The 21,845-nt window shown below is 34.5% G+C and overlaps 1 protein-coding gene and 1 long non-coding RNA gene across 2 annotated transcripts in view; one reads left to right on the top strand and one right to left on the bottom strand.

Annotated features, from left to right (window-relative positions):
• Nucleotides 1-973: 973 nt before the first annotated feature.
• LOC123867860 lies at nt 974-20,681 on the bottom strand. Its single transcript, XR_006796520.1, has 3 exons — nt 20,664-20,681; nt 3,475-3,480; nt 974-2,570 (listed from the first exon to the last, which is right to left on the bottom strand). It is a non-coding gene; the product is annotated as an uncharacterized LOC123867860 (long non-coding RNA).
• The window catches only part of LOC123867858 (xaa-Pro aminopeptidase 1-like), a 31,110-nt gene continuing 23,510 nt past the window's right edge, over nt 14,246-21,845 (top strand). Inside the window, exon 1 of the mRNA XM_045910160.1 lies at nt 14,246-14,363. Within this exon, the coding sequence (XP_045766116.1) occupies nt 14,315-14,363 (49 nt within the window). The 5' untranslated portion in view covers nt 14,246-14,314. The remainder of the gene's footprint in view (nt 14,364-21,845) is intronic.

Genomic DNA, 21,845 nt, shown 5'->3' with positions numbered 1-21,845 from the left:
TAACTGTCAAACTAAACCGAATAAATTAAAAAAGTAGACAAATTCAACGTGTTATCACTTCGACTGTCGATAATAGAATGCTGCTCCGCTGGACCGCTTCGCTTTTAAATACTATCGTGGCGGTGGGGTTCGGAAACGTCGACGACGTACGATGCGTCATTGAGGATTCTACTCGTCATTCGATCTATGAATTACGTGTCTCATTATTGCGCCGATATGTACTCCAAAAATGAATAGGTATCCTGGCTATGCTTGCCATGATCATGTTTGTACAAATAAACTGAATATAATTTCAAATATGGTGTGATATTTAAAAAGCTTAAGTCAATTATAAGAAAAAAGGTTGGGCTTGTGAAAACAACAGCAATTATTTTTTTATTAACCTCATTCAAACATACCTATACATACAATTAGACTGCAGGATACATTGTGGCTAATCTTGTTCTGCACAATCTATCAACCAAACTAAAATTACAAGTCTAAATGTATGCTATCCCTTTCATAAGGCTCCCTGCGGTAAAGGATAGCTTTAGATTTAGATCTGTCAATTTACTTTCGTCTAGAAATTGTGCACAGCGGAATTTGCCACATTAACTGCTTAAAAAACAAATGTATACAGTACATTAAATTAATAGTAATTTATCGTAGAGTAACAGAATTTATAGTATAAATTGTATTTATCGAAAATATAATAAAACAAAATTTTAATAGCACTGGGAACTGTTTTGCATAATGTTAAAGTTAAAATAACCCTTTAAACATAATATATGAAATATATTAATTTTATAACATATAAATCAGCATCATATTCACTATAAACTTTTGTTAAAATATTTATAGTTTCAATTCTCTTATATTCTTATTTCATAATAGATCTCATATTATATTAGAAAATATCAATAAATACTGCATTTGTATTTTTTATATTTAAATTATATTTTCAATTATACAATTAATAATTTTTAAATTATGGACTAGAAATGGTAGGTAATGTTTTTCTCATAATTTTATTATGTCTATGTGAATTAATTATATAAACTAACGTATCACGATATAAATAACTGGCCTATTTATTTAGATATATTAAGTATTTTATACAGTAATATTGTTTCGATAATAATATTCATGTTTCATATAAGTAAAAGTGAGTTTTAGGTAGCGATTTCGCTCTTATGGATAGGTATATATGATAAATTCGCGTGACGAAAAACAAACATTTTGTTTATAAATACAACACCAATGCAACGTTTACGCCTAAAGAAGAGGACAGTGGAATGTCAAAGCGAAGCCTGCAGGGTGTGCAAAGTCGACATTACCCGGATAGAATCGACTTCGATTATATTAACAGGCTTTGCCCGGGCAATGTCAACAACAAGTAAGTTGTTAGGCAAGATAATTAGTGTTTTATTATTCAACTAGATGATGCCCGCAACTTCGTCCGCGTGGATTTAGGTTTTCAAAATTCCTGTCGAACACCGATGTTTCCGGGATAAAATGTGCCTATGTCGCTCTCCAGGTCTTTACAAAAATCACGTCGATCTATTTGATTGAAGAACAAACAAACACTTTCGCATTTATGTTCAGACTTAAGTAATTCGTAGCAAACTTGTAGCCCTCTTGATATTAGAAGAAGGTAGTTCAATTTGTGTACATTATGTATATAATAGTTATAGAAATAGATTAATGGTAATTAAATTAGTTTTAGATAGTATAATATGTGTGTAGTCGTTAATTTTTAACCAAGGGATGTGTGCGCGGTTGTTGTATGTATTTTATGAATTTCCTATTGCGTTTTGTATAATATAACTAAAAAAACTGCCATCCTAATTTCTGTTGTACAATATATTTATGTGGTTATAAGGTAATAGGTTTTATGTGTGATGAATTGATGATGACTGATGAATTCAATTTTTTACGATTAAAATGTTGACGCGAGTTTCTTTTTTAACATTGTTTTTATTGTTATTTAAGTTACACAGAAGTCCATTTAACGTTGACCGTAATAATGGTCGGTTTACACTACTCCAGAAGCATTCCAGAAATCATTTATAGTCCAATTCAGTACCTATTTCTTTCATTGCATTGCACACTTTCGTGTATTCAACTAAAATAATGTACAAAGCTAATTCAACTCGTTCGACTATTTCGAGTCCAATGTCAGCATTGAAAATAAACTGCAAATATGCAACTGCAAATCGGCACTGAAAATATTTTATTTAATTTAATTCAGATTTCTGGAATAATGTGAAACGGCCATAAAATATCACAGAGCATACAAATGTGGCCAAGACTCAAAATAAGGTGTGTTAGAAATAGACAAAATAAAAAAAATTGAACTTTTTAAAGTTCACAAAGTCGACGATAATGATTTAATATGGTAAAATATAGATAACCCTGTAATTGTAGTAAAAAGTTAATTATTACGTATTAAATATGTAATAAATACCTACTAATCTCGCGTTAATGTTTTACTGTTATACTTAATCCTCTTATTTAAGGATGTATAATTAAGTGATTAATAAAAATAATGATATTAGCATATTTCTTGTTTTCTTGGATTAATTCAAAAACTTTATTTTTGCATTTATGTTTGATTAAGGAACAAATTAGGAACATTCATTGTCGTGATGCGATAAAAGGCAATCGGACTCAAACTTTTGTAACATAACATGAAGACGACACTTGTTTGATATGGAGCTCAGAGCCCTGAATGTAACATTTTCAGTTAACGTTAACTTTGTATAATTTTGTCATTTAGTATTTACGGAAAAAGGACGTAAACGTTTCGTGCGTTATCATGAAATACTTAATACACTCGAGTCTCTGAGTGAAATTTCTAAGCTGTTAGTATTTCTTTGCGACAAAATTGTATGAAGTATCAAATCACGACACTTTTCCGTTGAATAACAAATAATTTAAATACAAGTTTAACGTTAACTTGAAAAGTTTCATTAGCTTCTGGTGATCGTTCGGCAAATAGCGTTGCGAAATACCACGATATAATACAGTGGTTTATAAATTAATTGGATTTCTAAAGTTCAATGTTTTCGTTGCCTTTTTACATTGTATAATTTGACGGTAATTATTAAACCACAAAGGTTTCGCAAATTACCCATAAACTGCTCAACCTTTAAATAAAAACTTGTTTTTCATCAAAGATCATGTTCTATTAGAAAGCTTTAGTAGAAAATAAAATATCGTAAAATGAACTTGGGCACTTCAAGAGTACCTAGATACCTAACAAAACTTTCTGATAGAACTTGAAGTTTGTATAGTAATTATTATAATATGTATGAAATTGTAGTATTGAAACAACAATGTAAATTTCAGTTATTATTAATAAAACATGTTTACATAATGATTTGTTATTATTTTGTATTTTTCCCCAACAGAGCCTTAATGATTATATTATTAATTCTAGTATCGACTATTCTCACAAATTAGTCGATACCTACTAGAATAAATTTCTTAAACTGGACCCTTTCAAGTAAAGATTTTTATATAAACCTGTGAGGATGATACTGTCATTGTCGCAATTAAAATACCATAAGCCTACGTTGTCGTATTAGTTTACAAATGCGAAAAACCAAATTAAATTTGAATTTAGCGGGCAGGCCCGTCGCTTCCACCTTAACTAATTTAAACTCTATTAATGTTATAAATACGAAAGTGTGACTGTTTGTCTATCTGTTCATCTTATTGAAATATACTGACCGACGTTATTATCCGGAAAATCAAATTTACACGGGATTTAAAAAAAACCAAATTCACGTGGACGTAGTCGCGGGCATCATTTGGTAAAAAATCGCCGCAAAATAATTAATTTCACCTTCTAAAAATAGATTAATTCACATGGGAGATGTAATTGGTAAAGCACTATCTAGGTATAGCTCAAATTATTGTGAATCAACTCAATAAGTCCATTGTTCGTGAATAATTATTTTTAGGTAACCTAGTAAGTAGTTGCATCATTTATCTGTATACAGTACATACCTACCTAAGGGGTCAGTTTAATTAGAACCATAGACCCCCTTAATTGGTTTCTACGCGGTATCGTAGTGATTTAGCATTTCTGTACGATACCCACACGAAGACAGTCCAAGTCTAGGGACTAGACTAGATTAGAGAGAAAAACTAAGCATGCCAGGAATCCACAGTATACCATAAAGTACTGATCTATCAACGCACTGCCTAAAACGCTGGGGCTATATTCTATCCCCGGATCGAATTTATTCGTAGTTAAGTTCTCTGTGTTACATACCTACTTGAAATTTCGACACAGGCCCCTTTTATGACATAGGCACTAAGAAAGGATTTTACAAAATTCCATCCCAAGGGGGTCAAAAAGTCGATGAAACGTATGAAAGTCTGTAATTTTTCAAGTTAAGTATACCTACTTATTTTTGGGTAAGGTCTGACGAAATCACAAACACAATCTTTATGATAAATTATTATACTTTTATTTCCTATTTAAATTTATTAACTTTTACATTTGTGTCAAATAAATGTTGTTCCTCTTACGTTAGTATATTTTCGAATGTCGTCGTTTTAAAACCACTCTTACAGGTAACCTCTCCACGTGTATTAGCCACTCCCCTTTTTATCTTATCGTTATCGGCCAATCCAAATTGTACAATGAATAAACTTAGTGACTAATATACAAATCATCAAGCTCGTTTAACAAATCATCTAAGTAATAAAGATGTTTTCATCTTATATATTGATTACAAATATTATCCTTTATTATGCTACAATTTATCAACTAAAAACTATAAGAATTTTATATACAGTACGTTTATCGATCAGATGTTGAACAACTTCAGCCAATCAATGACGCCTTCTAATATGATGTTATGATTTGTTATGATTTGAGTGGCGCCAACTATTTAATCAGTAACTTCTACACGTTTTATAGATAATTAATATGGGCCAAGCTTACAGCTCGGCCATCCTGTTTTAAGCGAGTCTCATCGCTTTTAAAAAAAAATTAAAACTTAAGTAACATGTAAACTTCACAACCAAAATGACAAAGACTTAGTTCAACAAAACAAAAAAAAATTAAGATAGTAATTAATTAAATTAATATTCTTGCTAACCTTAACTAGAAGGAATATACAGTTTTATTGATACATTGGTATTGATTATGATTGCAACTTAATTTTAGAGCACTCGCAGCAACCCTTTCCATCCGATATAATTAGAAAATAGCAGATAAACTCAATTCAATTCCAAACTATTTACCCTCGCAACTTTACCTGCCAGTCTACAGTAGCACTCAAATTTAGCCTTTAATCTAAAATTCATTTTTCTGTTCTCTTCCGCTAATATTAAAATAAAAAGATGCAGACACTCTAAATTTATAAATAATTTTTCAAAAATCATAAAGATATCAAAAATTGCGAGACCAGTAGCAACTAAAGGAGGCCTCAATTTAATCAAAGAAGGTAGGTATATGCATAAAGTCCGAAGTATCAATTATAACTCACAAGCCAATATTTTACAGGAACACTCAATAGAGATTTGGGGATGAGCATGTAAAACTAATTACTAAAAACTACTTTAAAGGGTTTCAAGTATCTCAAAATAAATTGTTAAAAGTTCTGTTCCAACTAGACTCTCCTTCCCACTAAAGAATTATATAAGAAAACTGATGAACTATATTATATAAGTCAATTATACAAATTCAAAATATGTCTATTTGTTAGGAAAATACTATTAAAGTCCGTACATACACGCATCACTTTAAAGCTAAATTTCATAAATATGGTACACAAAACGAACATACCTATTATGCTACAATTACATAAAGCTAGGACTAATTATGGTATGTAAACTACCTAGCTCTACTACATAATGTACTTGCCGAAACTCATACTGGAGGAGAAATCTTTTACAAAGTTTAAAGTTTAATCAAACAGTGTCAAACACCATAGATATCTTAGCTAGATGTAGGTATAGTTTGTTAACGAATATAACGTGTTTTGACTTTTTATATTATTGTATAGTCACCATACCTTTAAAGATTATGTTTTCTTCTATATTTATATTTAGAATCGGGAGCGATTCTTAATATGAATATGTGTAAGTGAACTTCTTGTCCTTTTGATAAAATAAACTCTCTAAACTTAAAGTTAATCGCCGCCAGTTCTCGATTTAAATCACAAAACATTTTCATACACTTTCAACGCAATAGTTTTACGCACATATTTTCTTCTTCCCTTCTTATTGGAAAATCGCGGATTCCGAGCCTTGGCGCGTCTCTCTTCTACCGGGATACATATGTGATTGTCCTTATTTCCCTCCAGATCCAAATTTTTAATGACCCTTATCCTAGGGTCCTTTCCCTCCAGATCCAAATTTTTAATGACCCTTATCCTAGGGTCCACCTCCTTCCTCCTATAGGACTTTTTGTCCATAGCCCGTAACCTCGGGGCTTTCCTTCCTTGGGACTTTGTGTCCCTGACCCATACCTAGTTTTGGGTCTTCCTTTTCCTCATTTGTTCATTTCCAACATCCTTGGATCCTGCAAACATAAAACACTTTGAGTAGACCGTTCATTTAATTTTGTTTCATAAGCATCCATCATAATACAATCCGACCTAAGAGAAGTAATTTTACTTGGTAACCTAGAAAACCTATTATCATTATTATAATTTAGTTTTCTCCAGTTCCGTACCCCTCGAAGGGTGCCTACGAGACCCTATTTTCTAAACCTCTGCTCTCCGTCCGTCTGTCCGTCTGCACGTGCGTCACGGCCTGAACCGTGAACGGCGTATCGTGAACCGTGATAGTTAGAGAGTTGAAAGGAACGTGATTACGGATGTATGAAAATCCTATGCCTGGTTGCTTCCAATTCAAACTTTTTCTTTTAATGCAGATTACGCTTCCCATATTTCTTACAATTACCTATTGTTTTTTTTTTTTTTTTCTAGCAAAATCCACATTCTGAAGTACTAATGGACAATGTTAAACAAACGCCAGGGTACAGTAGTTGCGTCACTTGTGCCTCTTAACCATATAATATCTACATGCAAAAAGAATCTTTGATTTATAATTTCACATGATACTTATATATTTTATTTTAGCCATAATATGCACCATATGGCGTACTTTGTCGTTTCGAGTAACATAAGCAGAACTACCAAATTCGACCCTGGGAACGACACAGTCGCGACTCGCCGCCGAATGATACCTATTAGTTTATCATTAATTCCTTTTCATAGAGAAAAGCGATATCAACATAATAGCAGGAAAAAAATGAAATAAATATTCCGTTCGATACATCTCTATTCTCTACGACATCAAGATCTCTATCACAAGCTGATCGATCATAAAGATTAGAAGAAAGTAGGTACCTTATACATTATTTTATATGTTAACCGTAATGACCCGCATCTGTTCGATTTTCCTTTATTCGTTTCGTAAAAGATTCATCCTCGTACGTCCATCATCATCATCATCGTCATCTACATCGTCATCATCATAAGGTCACTGTTGAACATAAACCTTCCCTAGTAAGCACCACACGTACTGTCCTCAGCCTTCCTCATTCAACCCCTGGTTCCTATTGATACAAACCACTAAACCCCCCCCCCATCAAATGTCCTATACACATCCACTATCCACATCCCTCCCTATCTACATCCATCCATCATACCCAAATGCCGTGCTGGTTGATGTGATGAGCGACAAAGTGTTAACCTCTTCAATACGTCATGGAACTGTAGGAATAGCCATGGAAGACCTCCAAACCGAACGTTGATATTTTGTGTAAGTGGTCCCACGAGTCAAAAAAAATATTCTTGTCCATAAAGGAACAAGCCACGACATAGATTCTTCTATCGGAACTTAAATATTCCAATCACTGCATGTATTCCAACTAATCAGTTTGCTACTGTATATTTGAAGTTGATAATAAATAAAAATGTTAGCTTAATTAAATTCCTATGATAATTCGATTTTTGGTGCATCAACCAGCTTCACCTATTATGTAAAATTAAATATATATATTTTTTTTAAATTACCGGCTGTACATTTTAAACTAACCTAATCAAAATATACTTTCTTACTAATAACTTAATCTTAAAATTTTTCCAGAGGATCCTTCCGCCTCAAATTAACTCAATGATAAAAATGAACAGGAAACTTTAAATGTTGTAAAATCCAGCCAATGCTTCGTACCTTGCCTTATTAATCCAATAGGTACTTCTTTGGATTTTGTCAAAACAAAATACTTTTACTTGTTGAGTGTATAATAAATAAATAATGTAATAAATCAATTAACTGTTAAAGCTAATAACTTTTACAGAAAGCGAACCTCATGATATCTCTTATGAGTTTTAAGCGTAAAATTACCACGCCGAAAACAAAACATGAGCTGACAGTATTCTTATTTGATATACGTAATCCAGTAATACTATATCTATCTACATAATTCGTAAATATGTATGTATAGTTTGTAAGTTACTATTTCACTTTATGCTGTTTCAATGCTTTAAGTTATTATTTTTATCTTTGTCTCATTTTTTTAGTTTAGCCTCATTCTATTTTTAAACTTACTATTTCGCTATAATATTTACAAGTAACCTCATCGAAGACTACACGGTCTTCTGATAACCCAACAAGCATTTATCCAACAGCTATCGCTTTTACCCGAACGGAGGTTCCCTGAAATATACTGAGATAACAATACCTAGTTGACACATGGATGTACAAGAGCGGCAACAAGCTATGACCCCCTCTAGTCATAACTATATCTTTATGATTGTAACATTTCAAACAGTGAAAGTATGTATAAACGATTTCGTCCATAGGACATGCGCTCTAAAGAATGTTAATATAATTATCAGCAACTAAAAGCTTGAAGAAACTAATAGGTACAACTTGTCTTTGAAGTATGAAAATATGCACATTTATCAAGTATACCAGTTCATCAAACATTAAAGTACGCATTTATAAAATGATAACTCACTTATTAATCAAGATAACTACCTGTTTATCAAACCTACCCTACCAAATATAAATAACTACTCACCAAATGTAATACTTTATAATTTAAGTAAAAATATGAAACAAATGTGCATCAACCACATACATACACTCTTCAAATTCATCCATTTATCAAAATGTTATATAATATAACCATTCACCAAATCCATTATATACTTAGTTCATTAAATAGTTTAGTCAAACTTTACTCCACTTGCCACGATTGCAAATTTTCCAAAATAATCAGCCGCAAACATTGCAGCTCATCTCACTTGATAATGCATCCCTCCCTCAGAAAAACAGGCATTAGGAATGTCTTTCCAAGACGCGCGAGAGACAGCCACCGTGGCTTTTCGCGAGATTTAATCCAAATTGAACTAATGCCTAAATAAATGTTTTAATTAGAGGGCGATTGCTTTTGCAACCTCTAACCGTCCAATCAAACACCGAAAGTATTCAATAATCCAAGACGTAAATAAAAAACCCGTCAGAACACCGTATTTATAAAAACAGAGACAAGAAAAAGATTCCTCCTCGCAATGAGATCGCGTGACATCCAACAAGTGAATTATCGACTTTATTACACAACTTATCCTCAACATGTTTTACATCATTTCCTACAATTGAAATCTTTCTATTTTAAATACCCTAACTACAACTTCATAATCCAACCAAAAATCACACTAGATTTATCCCTCGGTCCCACATCTTTAATGCTTTTTTTTTTTCTGTTTCGGTAACTAAAACAAAAAAATATATATATATACTCATGTTATAAAACGTTGTCAAAGCTTTCCTGAACGCGCTAAATAAGCAAAAACATAAAATCAGGCGAAATGCCAGACCAGCCGAAAAACCTTCAATGCTTAATCAGCCTAAAAAAAAAAAATTATGATCACTATTCATATTATCATGAGATACTACCGGCGCTCCTAAGCGAAATTTATAAGGCACCGCATTTCGATTTTATCAAACAGACTGATCAATTTCGAGAGCACAACAAACGTGGTTTCCTGAGAGTTTCGTTAACTAAATGCATACCGAAACTGAACTATCGCGAAGCGAGTCAAGCGAGCGTGAAATTTTTTTTTAAATATATTTCTGGGATAATGTCATGCCACAAACGCGAGCGTAGTGCAAAGATATTTGCCTAAAATTTCTTTCGTACAACAAAGAAAATAGTATTTTGGTAGTAGGTACTTATTATCGCGCCCTGCCCTAAGGGCAGTACTGTAGGTATATTACCATTAAAAAAAAAACTTACTCTAATTTTAATAGAACATCTGCCAGGAATTTAACCCGCCAAGCGATGTTAATCCAATAAAAACAAAATCATATTGCATTTAAATGCGGCAGTACACAGTTAATTGCGTGAATACAGGTAAACAAAAAAAAAACCCCCGCTGCCCATATACTATACCTACCTGCTACTCGTAGTACTCAAATTATTGTGCCAGTATTAAAAGTAAATTAGCTGTTATCTAGCGTGGTAGACTACGGCCTAAACCCTTCTCATTCTGTGAGGAGACACTTGTTGCTCAGTAGTGGGCCGGCCATGGGTTGTTCATGGTGAGCTGTTATCAGCAAAGTTATGTTTGAAACTCAAACATTACGCGTTTCAAGTGGTAAAAATAGATAAATGAAAACATTTCTCCTCACTTTTGTAAAAAAAAAACACTTATTTATGCACCCCGTATTTAAAACTATCTGACTACCTACCTACCATAATTTTAAATTTAGTTAAAGAATAACCAGATAAGATAAACCTACTTTTACACCCATTTTAGGATTTATATTTCTCAAAATGCTCAATTTATTAACCCTGGTCACTATTACTTTATTACAACGGATCACCTTCATTTTTATCAATTAACATTTTATATCCCCAATCACTTAGTAACCATTACAAGTAGAGACGGATTATTTCACTGGCAGGCGTAAAACGAAAAGCTATTTCATGTAACTTTTTCTACCTTATCCCAAAGCGGTTTACAAAAAATAATAATTTCACAAAACAACATTCAAGATGCCCAACGAGTGCTGTGTGATAATATCGCGTCACTGTGTGCTAGAAAAAGGAAAACATCTATCTATACAATGAGTGCAGCAAACGATTGAACCTAAATCCAGAACCTACCTTCCGTAAAACAAAACCACTATGTGAAAATAAATCCCTATCGTAACTCTTAACCAAACTAATTCGGCACACGATTACAAGTGTGAAGATTGAAATACCACGTTCCGTGAGATATTCACCTGTGAAATCATTTAATGAAAAATAAAACCCCGGCAGGACATAGTAGATACATCCTGAAAACTATTTAAAAGTAACAATAACGCCCATCATTAAGTAAACCACACTTTTTATATTGTTTAACACTATGTTCACTATCTATTCCATTGTACCCACGATACATGATAACCTAGTGCGGGTACCACCACACAGACACAGGAAAATTGTACAAGACTGTATTTTGTAAATAAACATTTTTCATTTTTCATTGTAAAATAAGCCTTCTAAATACCTCAATGTTATTTAAACCACAATTTGAAGGTCGATCGCATTTGTATAACCAATATACAAGATGAATTATAAACATGTGGGTAATTCTAGGTATCATAACGTTATATAATTTCCATTCCAACTCGGAGCAAAGGTTTTTAACAAAATGATAACTAAATGTAGAACAAACAAAACGAAAACCCACACAAATAAAAAAAAATTACCATTAATAGGTATCAATAAAAATAAAATCATGGAAAGATCCTACCCGTTTATCCAGAAATCCTTTGATGCCATGACTAGGTACTTTGATATATTGAGGCCCAAATATTGGCCTTGTGCTCCAAAATGTCTGTGGTCTACTAGACCTCCACTTCTTTCTCGTTCCTCTGTATATTTCCACTTGTTTCTCTGAGTCGTGAGCGTGACAAGAAAATATTATATTTTCTTGATATCCCACTTCTGACCTTTTGGGTAAGGTCTGACGAAATCACAAACACAATCTTTATGATAAATTATTATACTTTTATTTCCTATTTAAATTTATTAACTTTTACATTTGTGTCAAATAAATGTTGTTCCTCTTACGTTAGTATATTTTCGAATGTCGTCGTTTTAAAACCACTCTTACAGGTAACCTCTCCACGTGTATTAGCCACTCCCCTTTTTATCTTATCGTTATCGGCCAATCCAAATTGTACAATGAATAAACTTAGTGACTAATATACAAATCATCAAGCTCGTTTAACAAATCATCTAAGTAATAAAGATGTTTTCATCTTATATATTGATTACAAATATTATCCTTTATTATGCTACAATTTATCAACTAAAAACTATAAGAATTTTATATACAGTACGTTTATCGATCAGATGTTGAACAACTTCAGCCAATCAATGACGCCTTCTAATATGATGTTATGATTTGTTATGATTTGAGTGGCGCCAACTATTTAATCAGTAACTTCTACACGTTTTATAGATAATTAATATGGGCCAAGCTTACATTATTATAAGAATAAGTATAATTTGAAAATTGGTGGACTTCATAGTTTGTAAGTAGGTATATGGACTTTCGGATAAAATAAAGAAATACGTATTTCAGGATTTTTGGAAATTCCACCTCCTCACCGATTATCAAAAATTCTTCTCAAGTGAAACCGGGGTGGGATAGCTAGTTTGTAATAAGACCACACCCACCTAGGAGACCACAGCGCTCACCGCGCCAGGGAAGTCGTCAAAATATCCGAACCTAAAATCGTGAAAACTGACCTATAAAAAGAATCCATTAGAGTCACCATACAAGGGCGGCCACAGCAGAGGGAGGTAGGGTAGATTCCCAAATGTCGCGCCGTGATTGCGCGCCCTAACATTTGCCGGCGATGATGCCCGAAACGTCCAATTAGGGAGATGGCTTTGTTTGTTAAATCGTCTAGTTCGCCTTTATAGCCTGGAGTTTATTGGGACTGTAAAGTTCGTCAAATGTTGTGATTCGCATGACGTAAGTGACGATAAAGACCAGACTTGAACACATTAAACCAAAAATATTAATTAATAATGAGATGAGTCATGTTTTTATAAGCCGATTTCAAAAAAAAGAGGAGGTTCTCTATTCGACTGTATGTTTTTTCTGTATATTTGTTGCGCGATTACTCAGCCAAACATGAACTGATTTTGATAATATTTTTTCGTTTGGTAGGTTCCGAGGTGGTCCCATTTTAGCTTGGTGAAGGTCTGATGAATATCTTCATTCTTCGGAGATAAAGATCAGAACTTCTCAACAGATAAGAGTAAATTGCTCGCGAATTGCGATCGGTGTGATAGCTTAGTAAAAAGTAGGTTTTTATCATGGAGGCCAAAAGGAAAGTTTAAAAAAACCGGTCAGGTGACTCGCATGCGAAGGGTTCCGTAGGTACTATTATTGCATCCTACAAGATATGTAAAGTATTATAACACTAGGTACCTCCCTACTTTTTGATTTGCATGGCGGACGTTTTGAAATTATTTTTTGTTATTTTATTGTTATAGCGGAAATAGAAATACACACTCTGCTAAAATTTCAACTCTCAAATGAGATACAGCCCGCTGACAGACAGACGGACGGACAGCGGAGGCTGTAATAGGGTCCCGCAACCTTCGGGTACGAAACCCTGAGAATGCTCACATTATAGCTATATATGTGCACTAAAATTACTTTTTCAAATAAGAATTAGTAGGTAATAAAGAGGTAGTTAATAATTATTATTATGCTACAAAGATGCAGTGAAAGAAATCACAGAACGTAACCAGATCCAACACCTTAATTAACCGTCGGAAATCAAATATTGTTTCAGTTAGCGTCAAGACAATGTTCTTTATGGGATTGGGACGCTCCCTGTCCCCATTCGAACCACCAAAGGGTGGTGGGGTTGAGTTGCGCTGAAAAGGTTTTGCCTTCAGGATCGCTGAAATAGTTCCGCGAGTCTCGAAGTGGTGAACGCGCTCGAGCGGTCGCAAAAATACCTCTCTTATATACCTACTTACATAGGTCTGTACTCCAAACGGAGTTTTTTTAGATAGAAAGTAGGAGTAGGTGGGAAAATGAAATCCTGAAATTATTACACTATTCATTTCTTTATCTTAATTCTTTTTGGTAGGTGCCTGTCTAACTATAATTTTTCTTTGTTTGTAGTCACTTGATTTTCAGTAAAAAAACTAATAAGTAAATAAAGCCTCCCTAATTTATTTAGCTATATAAAATACTTAGGTAAATGTAATGGGAAAAGTGTTATTCGTTTTGTTTTTATTAAATAGTGTATAAAAATCAGGAAAAAAAACTGCAACATGTATATCCTGATCGTCGCGTTTGTGGCGAGCAGTTTCATCTTTGAAGGTAAGACCTAAAATTATTTTCTTAATTATTTAAATTTTAATGTTTTTTGAGAATTCTCTGGTGCTTGAATCGAACCCGTTACCCCTTAGAAGCGTCATCAAGATGTCTATACTTACTGGATCACTTTTTTTCTCCCACTATGCTTATGCGTAGAACTTATATTTAGGTGTCCTTTTTGGAAAATATGTGACGAGAACCCTGGTATAAGACTAGTTTTATACGTGCATAGACCTTTAAGTTTTGTACTTAGTAACATTTTCAATAATATGTACCTACTTTAAAACTAGGGCTCTGGTAGGGAACTGGTGAATAATAGATGCCCATGGAACAAAAAATTGGCCCTCGAATACAAAAAAAAATTCATACATTTTTTTAAAGTTATTTTCAAGAGGACCCCCGAAATATTTTTGTATGGATATTTTTCTCCGTTATGTACCTACCTAAGCTTAAAATTATTTTCTTTTAGAAAAAATACGTAACGTATCATTCATAAGCTTCTACAACAAGAGATATCAGAACGTTATAGTCATATGGAAATCGCCTCGGTTTTGACTCGTCCGTCCGTCAGTCACATTAGATTTATTTAGAAACTATATAATATATTACACTTAGGGTGTACAAGGCTAAAATTTTAAACAGTTCTTAGGTACTTGTTGAGATGTAAGATCTAAGTTAGAACCCTGAGTGTAGTGAGGGATTCAAAGGCACAAGAAACAAAAAACATTGGTATCGTATGACAAATATTATGTACCTTAGAACTTTTCACCTCAATCCGAAAAAATACAAGATGTATGAATTACTTAATTATTCTACCACGACTTTTCCGGAACAAAGTTTAATTCAGCATTAGGCACTACAAAATTCTTTCAATTCTGATAGTGTTAAATTATTACTAAGTAGTTTCACTTATTTTATTACTTTTTAACCTTTTACAACAATGATCTACAAAGAAAGTGCGTAATAAATACATATAAAAACCGGCTAAGTGCGAGTCAAACTCGCGCACAGAAGGTTCCGTACTCGGGTATTTTTTCCGACGTTTATAAGGACAGACAGACAACAAAGTGATCCTTTATGGGCTCCGTTTTTCCTTTTGAGGTGCGGAACCCTAAAAAGATTTTTTTGTGTTTTCCCGCCATTACCTATTATCTTCTGCGTTTGGAATTGCGTCATTCATAAAATAAATAATAGGTACGTACCAAAATAAATTCGCGGTTTTCAGATTTTATTCCTGTACTTGTACTATAAGACCTACCTACCTGCCGAATTTCATGATTCTAGATCAACGGGAAGTACCGTATAGGTTTCTTGACAGACACGACGGACAACAAAGTGATCCTATAGGGTTATGTTTTTCCTTTACGAAGGTACGAAACCCTAAAAAAGCTACCTACCTATAAAACTCTTTTTTATAGCATACACTCAGGTTTTTTTTTTTTTTTTTTTTTTTTTTTTCTTTAATCTGGCTTTACTCTGATTAGCCAATGTCAAGTTTGTGATATATTCAAGTTATTGAATTTATACAAGTATGGACTCCGTCTGCGCCGGCGCCCGCCGACATACGCGCGGCGCCCCTTTAGAGCGCTTCCCAGTCAGTTCCACCACCAAAAAACACCAACTAACACAAAAACCAGCCACTCTTAACAAAAAAAAACACTCCAAACAAGCATAGCACGCGCGCCAGCAAACGCCATCGCAGACGAAGTCCCTACACTCAGGTTTCCATAATGCAACCTACAAGTAAGAGCGGCGTCTCCCAAGGATTAGACAGGGACGAACAGTGGTTCATCCTGGAATCCAGAGGCTGGAATGGGTGCGAGCGTGAGAAATACGGGGTGCTGATATTCCCGTTTTACCAGGACGACACGAATTACAAGGAGCCTTGTGAGAGTGTGATTGTAAAGGCCTAGGGCTAGCCTACTTGTTATTACTTTTTATTTCCATGTAATTTCCATGTGATCCTTTAGTTGAGGTAGGTTGCGGCATTCGGTCACAGTAAAAAGCTCAGGTAGGTACCTATGTGATTCAGTATAATATTTTGACCTCTATCTTATTTTTTGGATAAATAATTTAATATGTACTGATATTTAAATAACGTAATATACAAATAAGACTAAAGTATAAATATATTATGTACTAGCTGTGCCCGCGACTTCGTTCGCTGGGAATAGTGAATTTTCGGGCAGCATGTACGTTAAAAATGTTCGCCGTGATTCTTTAAATTGACATAACTTTTTTATTTATGAACCGATTGACATGAAATAAACACTAAATGTTAAGTGAAGCTTACTACAATATATTAGTGAAAACCGTATCTAAATCGAATAAACCGTTTCTGATATTAGCGTGCACAAACACACAGACAAACAGACAAACAGACAAAAAAAATTAATTACAATTTCGGGTTCGGCATCGATATAATAACAACCCCTGTTACTTTTTTTTTATATTATTTCCATTGTACAGACACCACTTTTCTACAATTTTATTGTATAGATAATACGACTAATGTATATTATAGTCCTGTTGAGGCTGACTATATCATTTACGTGGGATGTCGTATACCTACTAATCTTAAAGATATTTTAATGCAATTTTTACAATAATAAATCATCTAATAATATTAAACTGAATGTTTCTCCGACTGTAAGTTCGCGCATCATTCATCCGCAGTTGAAACTTGTTAGAGATGTTGTTGAGACTTAGAGGAAGGTCTACCAGAATAATTGGTAGATCTTTTCTATATAAAATAGAATGAAACATCTTCCATCAATAAAATAGGAATAGTACCATCAATCAACCAGGTAGGCACACATTAGCAGCTGTGGTGCACGATTCACATTGCAATTAGCAGCGCATCACACTTCACACTAATATTATAAAGGCGAAAGTTTGTATGTGTGTGTGTGTGTGTGTGTGTGTGTGTGTGTGTGTGTGTGTGTGTGTGTGTGTGTGTGTGTATGTTTGTTACTCCTTCACGCAAAAACTACTGGACGGATTTGGCTGAAATTTAGAATGGAGATAGATAATATCCTGGATTAGCACATAGGCTACTTTTTATCCCGGAAAATCAAAGAGTTCCCACGGGATTTCAAAAAACCTAAATCCACGCGGGCGAAGTCGCGGGCATCGGCTAGTAGTAAATGTTATAAAGAGGAAAGATGAACATATTTGCGTGTTGTTTCGATTAACTCTGAAGCGACTGAACCGATTTTAATAATTCTTTCACCTATTGAAATCTACTTTATCCAGAAGTGACATATACTATATATAATATTAGGAATACACATATTATATTATATATCTTTCATCCAAGCGAAGCCGGGTGGATCAACTTCTAATAAACAACCAAAGAATCGGCAAAGACGTGCCGTGTCGCCAAGCGATTTGCCTGTGCTGCGCGTGGAAACTAGAAACCCGATAACTTAATATAACTTTTTAGTCCGCATCCATCTCAGACTGAATTATCACTTGGCCAGCGCTAACATCACAGTCAAGGGCTACCTAAAAATCATTGGAAATCTTTCTTTAAATACTAGCTGATGCCCGCAGCTTCGCCCGCGTGGATTGGTCAGATCCCCTGCAGCAACAGGATTGAGGAGTTGGAATCCAAATTTTTTATAAAACAATGTCGCAAAGTTCCTCTATCGATTAAAAAAGAAACGACGCAAATCGGTTCAGAAATCTCGGAGATTTCGGTGTACATAGGTAGAAAAACACAACTCCCTTTTTGAAAATCGGTTAAAAAAGTAGCCTATGTTACACCCTGGTCAATCCTCTACTTGTCTGTAAAAATCCCGTCAAAATCAGTTCAGCCGTTCCAAAGATTAGCCTTTTCAAACAGACAGACAGACAGATAGACAGACAGACAGACAGACAGACAAAAATTTTAAAAACGTGTGATTCAGTGTTGGTATCGTTCAAATAACCATATGAGCTTAATATGAGGTAGTTATTTCGAAATTACAGACAGACACTCCAATTTTATTTATTAGTATAGATTTAGTAGTTTATGTCCCATAGAAACTAAAAAGACATTTCCATAAATAAATGGAATGATCATATAAAATCTTATACATAATTATAAATATAATATACAATTTAGCGCGTCAAAATTTTTCCAAGGTCGCCGCTTAGCCTTTTAGGAACAGTCCCAACCTATGTACTTTTATGACTGTGTCAGGGCAGTAAAGCTGAAAGTCATATAAACGCCATAAGGCGCCGCCCGGCACTCCCCTGACATTTATCCGTAGCCCATAAAAATAAATATCTACCAGGGAAGCATGGCGAGCGAGGGCTTTTGTAAAGGCCTCGCCGCACCCCTACGTCCCGATTTACTCCCCTGCTGTCCCACTAACCCGTTTGCACCTTTCTACTTGACTAACATTAAAATGCGTTAACATTCTATCTAATAGAATGTTGATGTCTACATCTGAAAAACATAGCTTACTTTGAATTGTACTACTTAGTACAATTCAAAGTAAGCTATGTTTTTCTAAAATTTCTAAATTCCTAAAGTTACTTAAGTAACTTTAGGAATTTAGAAATTAGAATGTAGATACATATTATAGAGAAAGAAGTAAGAGTATTACAGGTATATAAAAAAATATAAAAATAAAAATGCAAGTTTCTGCTTCGGTCTAGATGTCAGCCAAGTCAATAGTTTCAGGCTTTTTCAAAAAACATATTTTTGATGACCCCCCTGGCGCAGTGGTGAGCGCTGTGGTCTTATAAGTGGGAGGTCTTGGGTTCGTTTTCCGACAAGTGCGATCAAGGAATTTGTAATTTCTATAATATTGTTTCTGGTCTATTGGGATCTTTAAAAGAAGAGTAAATATGTGCTGAATATCTTCTAGGCAGGCGCACTCTACTTTCACCAGAGATCACTCCTATCATCACCTACTATTTGGCGTGCGCATACTGTTTATTTCTATTGCAGTTGCAGTATTGCTATTGCAGTTCACAGTGTGTCTGCACTAGGACTGCAAAGCAGTCGGCTTGCAGCCCGGATATCTAGGGTCCCAATACACCGGCAACTGTAGCGATGTGATGTGTAGTCTTTCGGACTTAGGAAGCAATACTGAAAAATGCATTGCTTGAGACTCGTCTCGTCTCAAAATACGTTCAGCTCAAAATGCTACATATAGACTCTGCCAATATGTTTGTCAATTTAAACATCAAGGTAATTAAGTGATATATATGTCCAAAAGTCAGCGAGAACAGATTACGTGAAAAAGGGGTCACGTCAGGCCGTGGCGCGAAATCGCGTGCGTCCGTGATAGATGACCGTTATTGTCTTTATTAGCCGCCCCAGCCGCCCGGCCTGCCCGCCCAAACTGCCCACAGCGGTAAAGGGTGGGCCTTTAGCGCTGGCTGACGTAATAAAACGAAAATAAGTCAAGACTTGCCAAAAAATCCTAATTCGGTAACTATAAAACTACTCATGGTGGAAATTCGGTCGCGTGCAAATTACTATTCTTGACAGGTTTAAAAATGTATCATGTTTTTCATTGCGAAAAATTTTCCTGTGAAAAATGGTTTAGGTCCTTGCTACACATCTAAAAATAAATAGGTGGAGAGTACTTATTCGGTTGAACACAATCACTTAACTAAAATAAAGTTTTAAGACCTGTTAGTCTCAAAACTTTTAGACCTATCACTTTATTTAAGCTATCTTTTTATAGCTTATAAGTTTATTCAGCTATCTTTTTGAAGTATTTATTTTAGAACTGTCAATTAAGTTTGAAGATTGTGTACAACGGAATATGTACCAATGATATTTTAATTTGAATGAACACAAATGTTTACATTATTTTTAAAGGAACGTCAACGCACTTCGCACGACTGGCTTGTACAACGTCACGAACCGTATTCCGTATTTGTGCCACGAAGTGCAACGACCTCAGTGCATTGAATGCAATTCTGATGCAAGCTACTGCCTCACCGCTCTGCACGCCTGGTGCCGTGGCCGCGTGCATTGGCCCGCCGTACCGGCCACTTGGCAACCAGACAAACACACAAACACCCCCACACACAAATAAATATTGTTTGTTAATGACATACTGACCACTCATGGTCAAGTACGCCTACGCCTACTGGTTGCTTTTGAATACACTTGCTACATCGATAACTTGTGAGGATTGTAACCTACAACAGTATATTAATGCCTATTTACAATTTTTATACCTACCTACTAGCTGATGATGAACGCGACTTCATCTACGTAAGTTTAGATTTTTAAAATCCCGGAGAACTCTTCGAATTTCCTTAATAATAAAAAAAAAAAAAAAAGATCCCGACGAATTGAGAACCTCCTCCTTTTTTGGAAGTCGGTTAAAAAGCAGCTATGTCCGTCCCCTCAGATGCAAGCTATGTCTATTGTCTATACTTACCATATTTTGGAAAAATCGGTTGAAATGATTGGCCAAGAAAAAGTAGGTTACCTAGCTGTCAGACATGTCTCTCTGACTCTGACTGCTGCTACCTTTTCAGGGCCCATCATTTTCATTATCAGACAGATCATAGACTCTGACAGACAAACATTTCGCATTTATAACAGGTAAATTAGTACCTATTGATTACGTTATTTGTAACAGTAATACTCGTACGCCTTAAAATTTTACCAGCTAATAGTTTTATGTGCCTACTTAATTAACTACATATTTGTCTTGCCTACTTTAAAATTGAACCTTCTTTTTATATACATAACTATTTATAACTGCAATAAATAACCTTAATAAAGTAGAATAAGCTGAAACTTCCTTAGATTAAGGACTAGAAACACAATCAGATCACCTAATTACTTCAGGTGCAAACTCTAGTAGTTAAAGCTTAACTTTTATTGTGGTTGTAAACTCTTTGGAACTGGAAGACAAAGTTTTTTTCTTATGAAATGTGGTCTACGGTAGCCAATAGGAAATTATATTAAAACTAAACTACAAGTGTAAATTAAAAATTTTCAACACCCCCGACAAATCATTTTCAAATAAATAATTATGTATATCTAGGCCACGTCCATATAGACAGCTTGACATTTGTCAATTGACACTTGAATATTAAGAACCTAAGGGTTATCTAACCTTCTTTTCTACATGAAAACTAGAAAATAGCTGATAACTCTTAAACGGCTGAACCAATTTTTTTAGATTATAGCTAAGAACACTCTCGATCAAGCCACCTTTCAAACAAAAAAAACTAAATTAAAATCGGTTCATTCGTTTAGGCGCTACGATGCCACAGACAGATACACAGATACACAGATACACAGATACACAGACACACAGATACACAGATACACAGATACACAGATACACACGTCAAACTTATAACACCCCTCTTTTTTGGTCGGGGGTTAAAAATAGCATCGAAATGTAATAGTTAAATTTTCACCTCACTAGCTCAAAAAGGGTGCCTTTACTGCCAAAAACCAGTGAGCAAAAGTGGTTGTTGCTCACCCAGTGAGAAAAGTGTTTTGAATTTAGA

This window comes from Maniola jurtina, chromosome 8, assembly GCF_905333055.1.
Source record: "Maniola jurtina chromosome 8, ilManJurt1.1, whole genome shotgun sequence".
Taxonomy (NCBI): Eukaryota; Metazoa; Arthropoda; class Insecta; order Lepidoptera; family Nymphalidae; genus Maniola; species Maniola jurtina.
The sequence above is the reverse complement of the archived record's forward strand: the minus strand, read 5'-3'. Positions and strand labels throughout refer to the sequence as shown.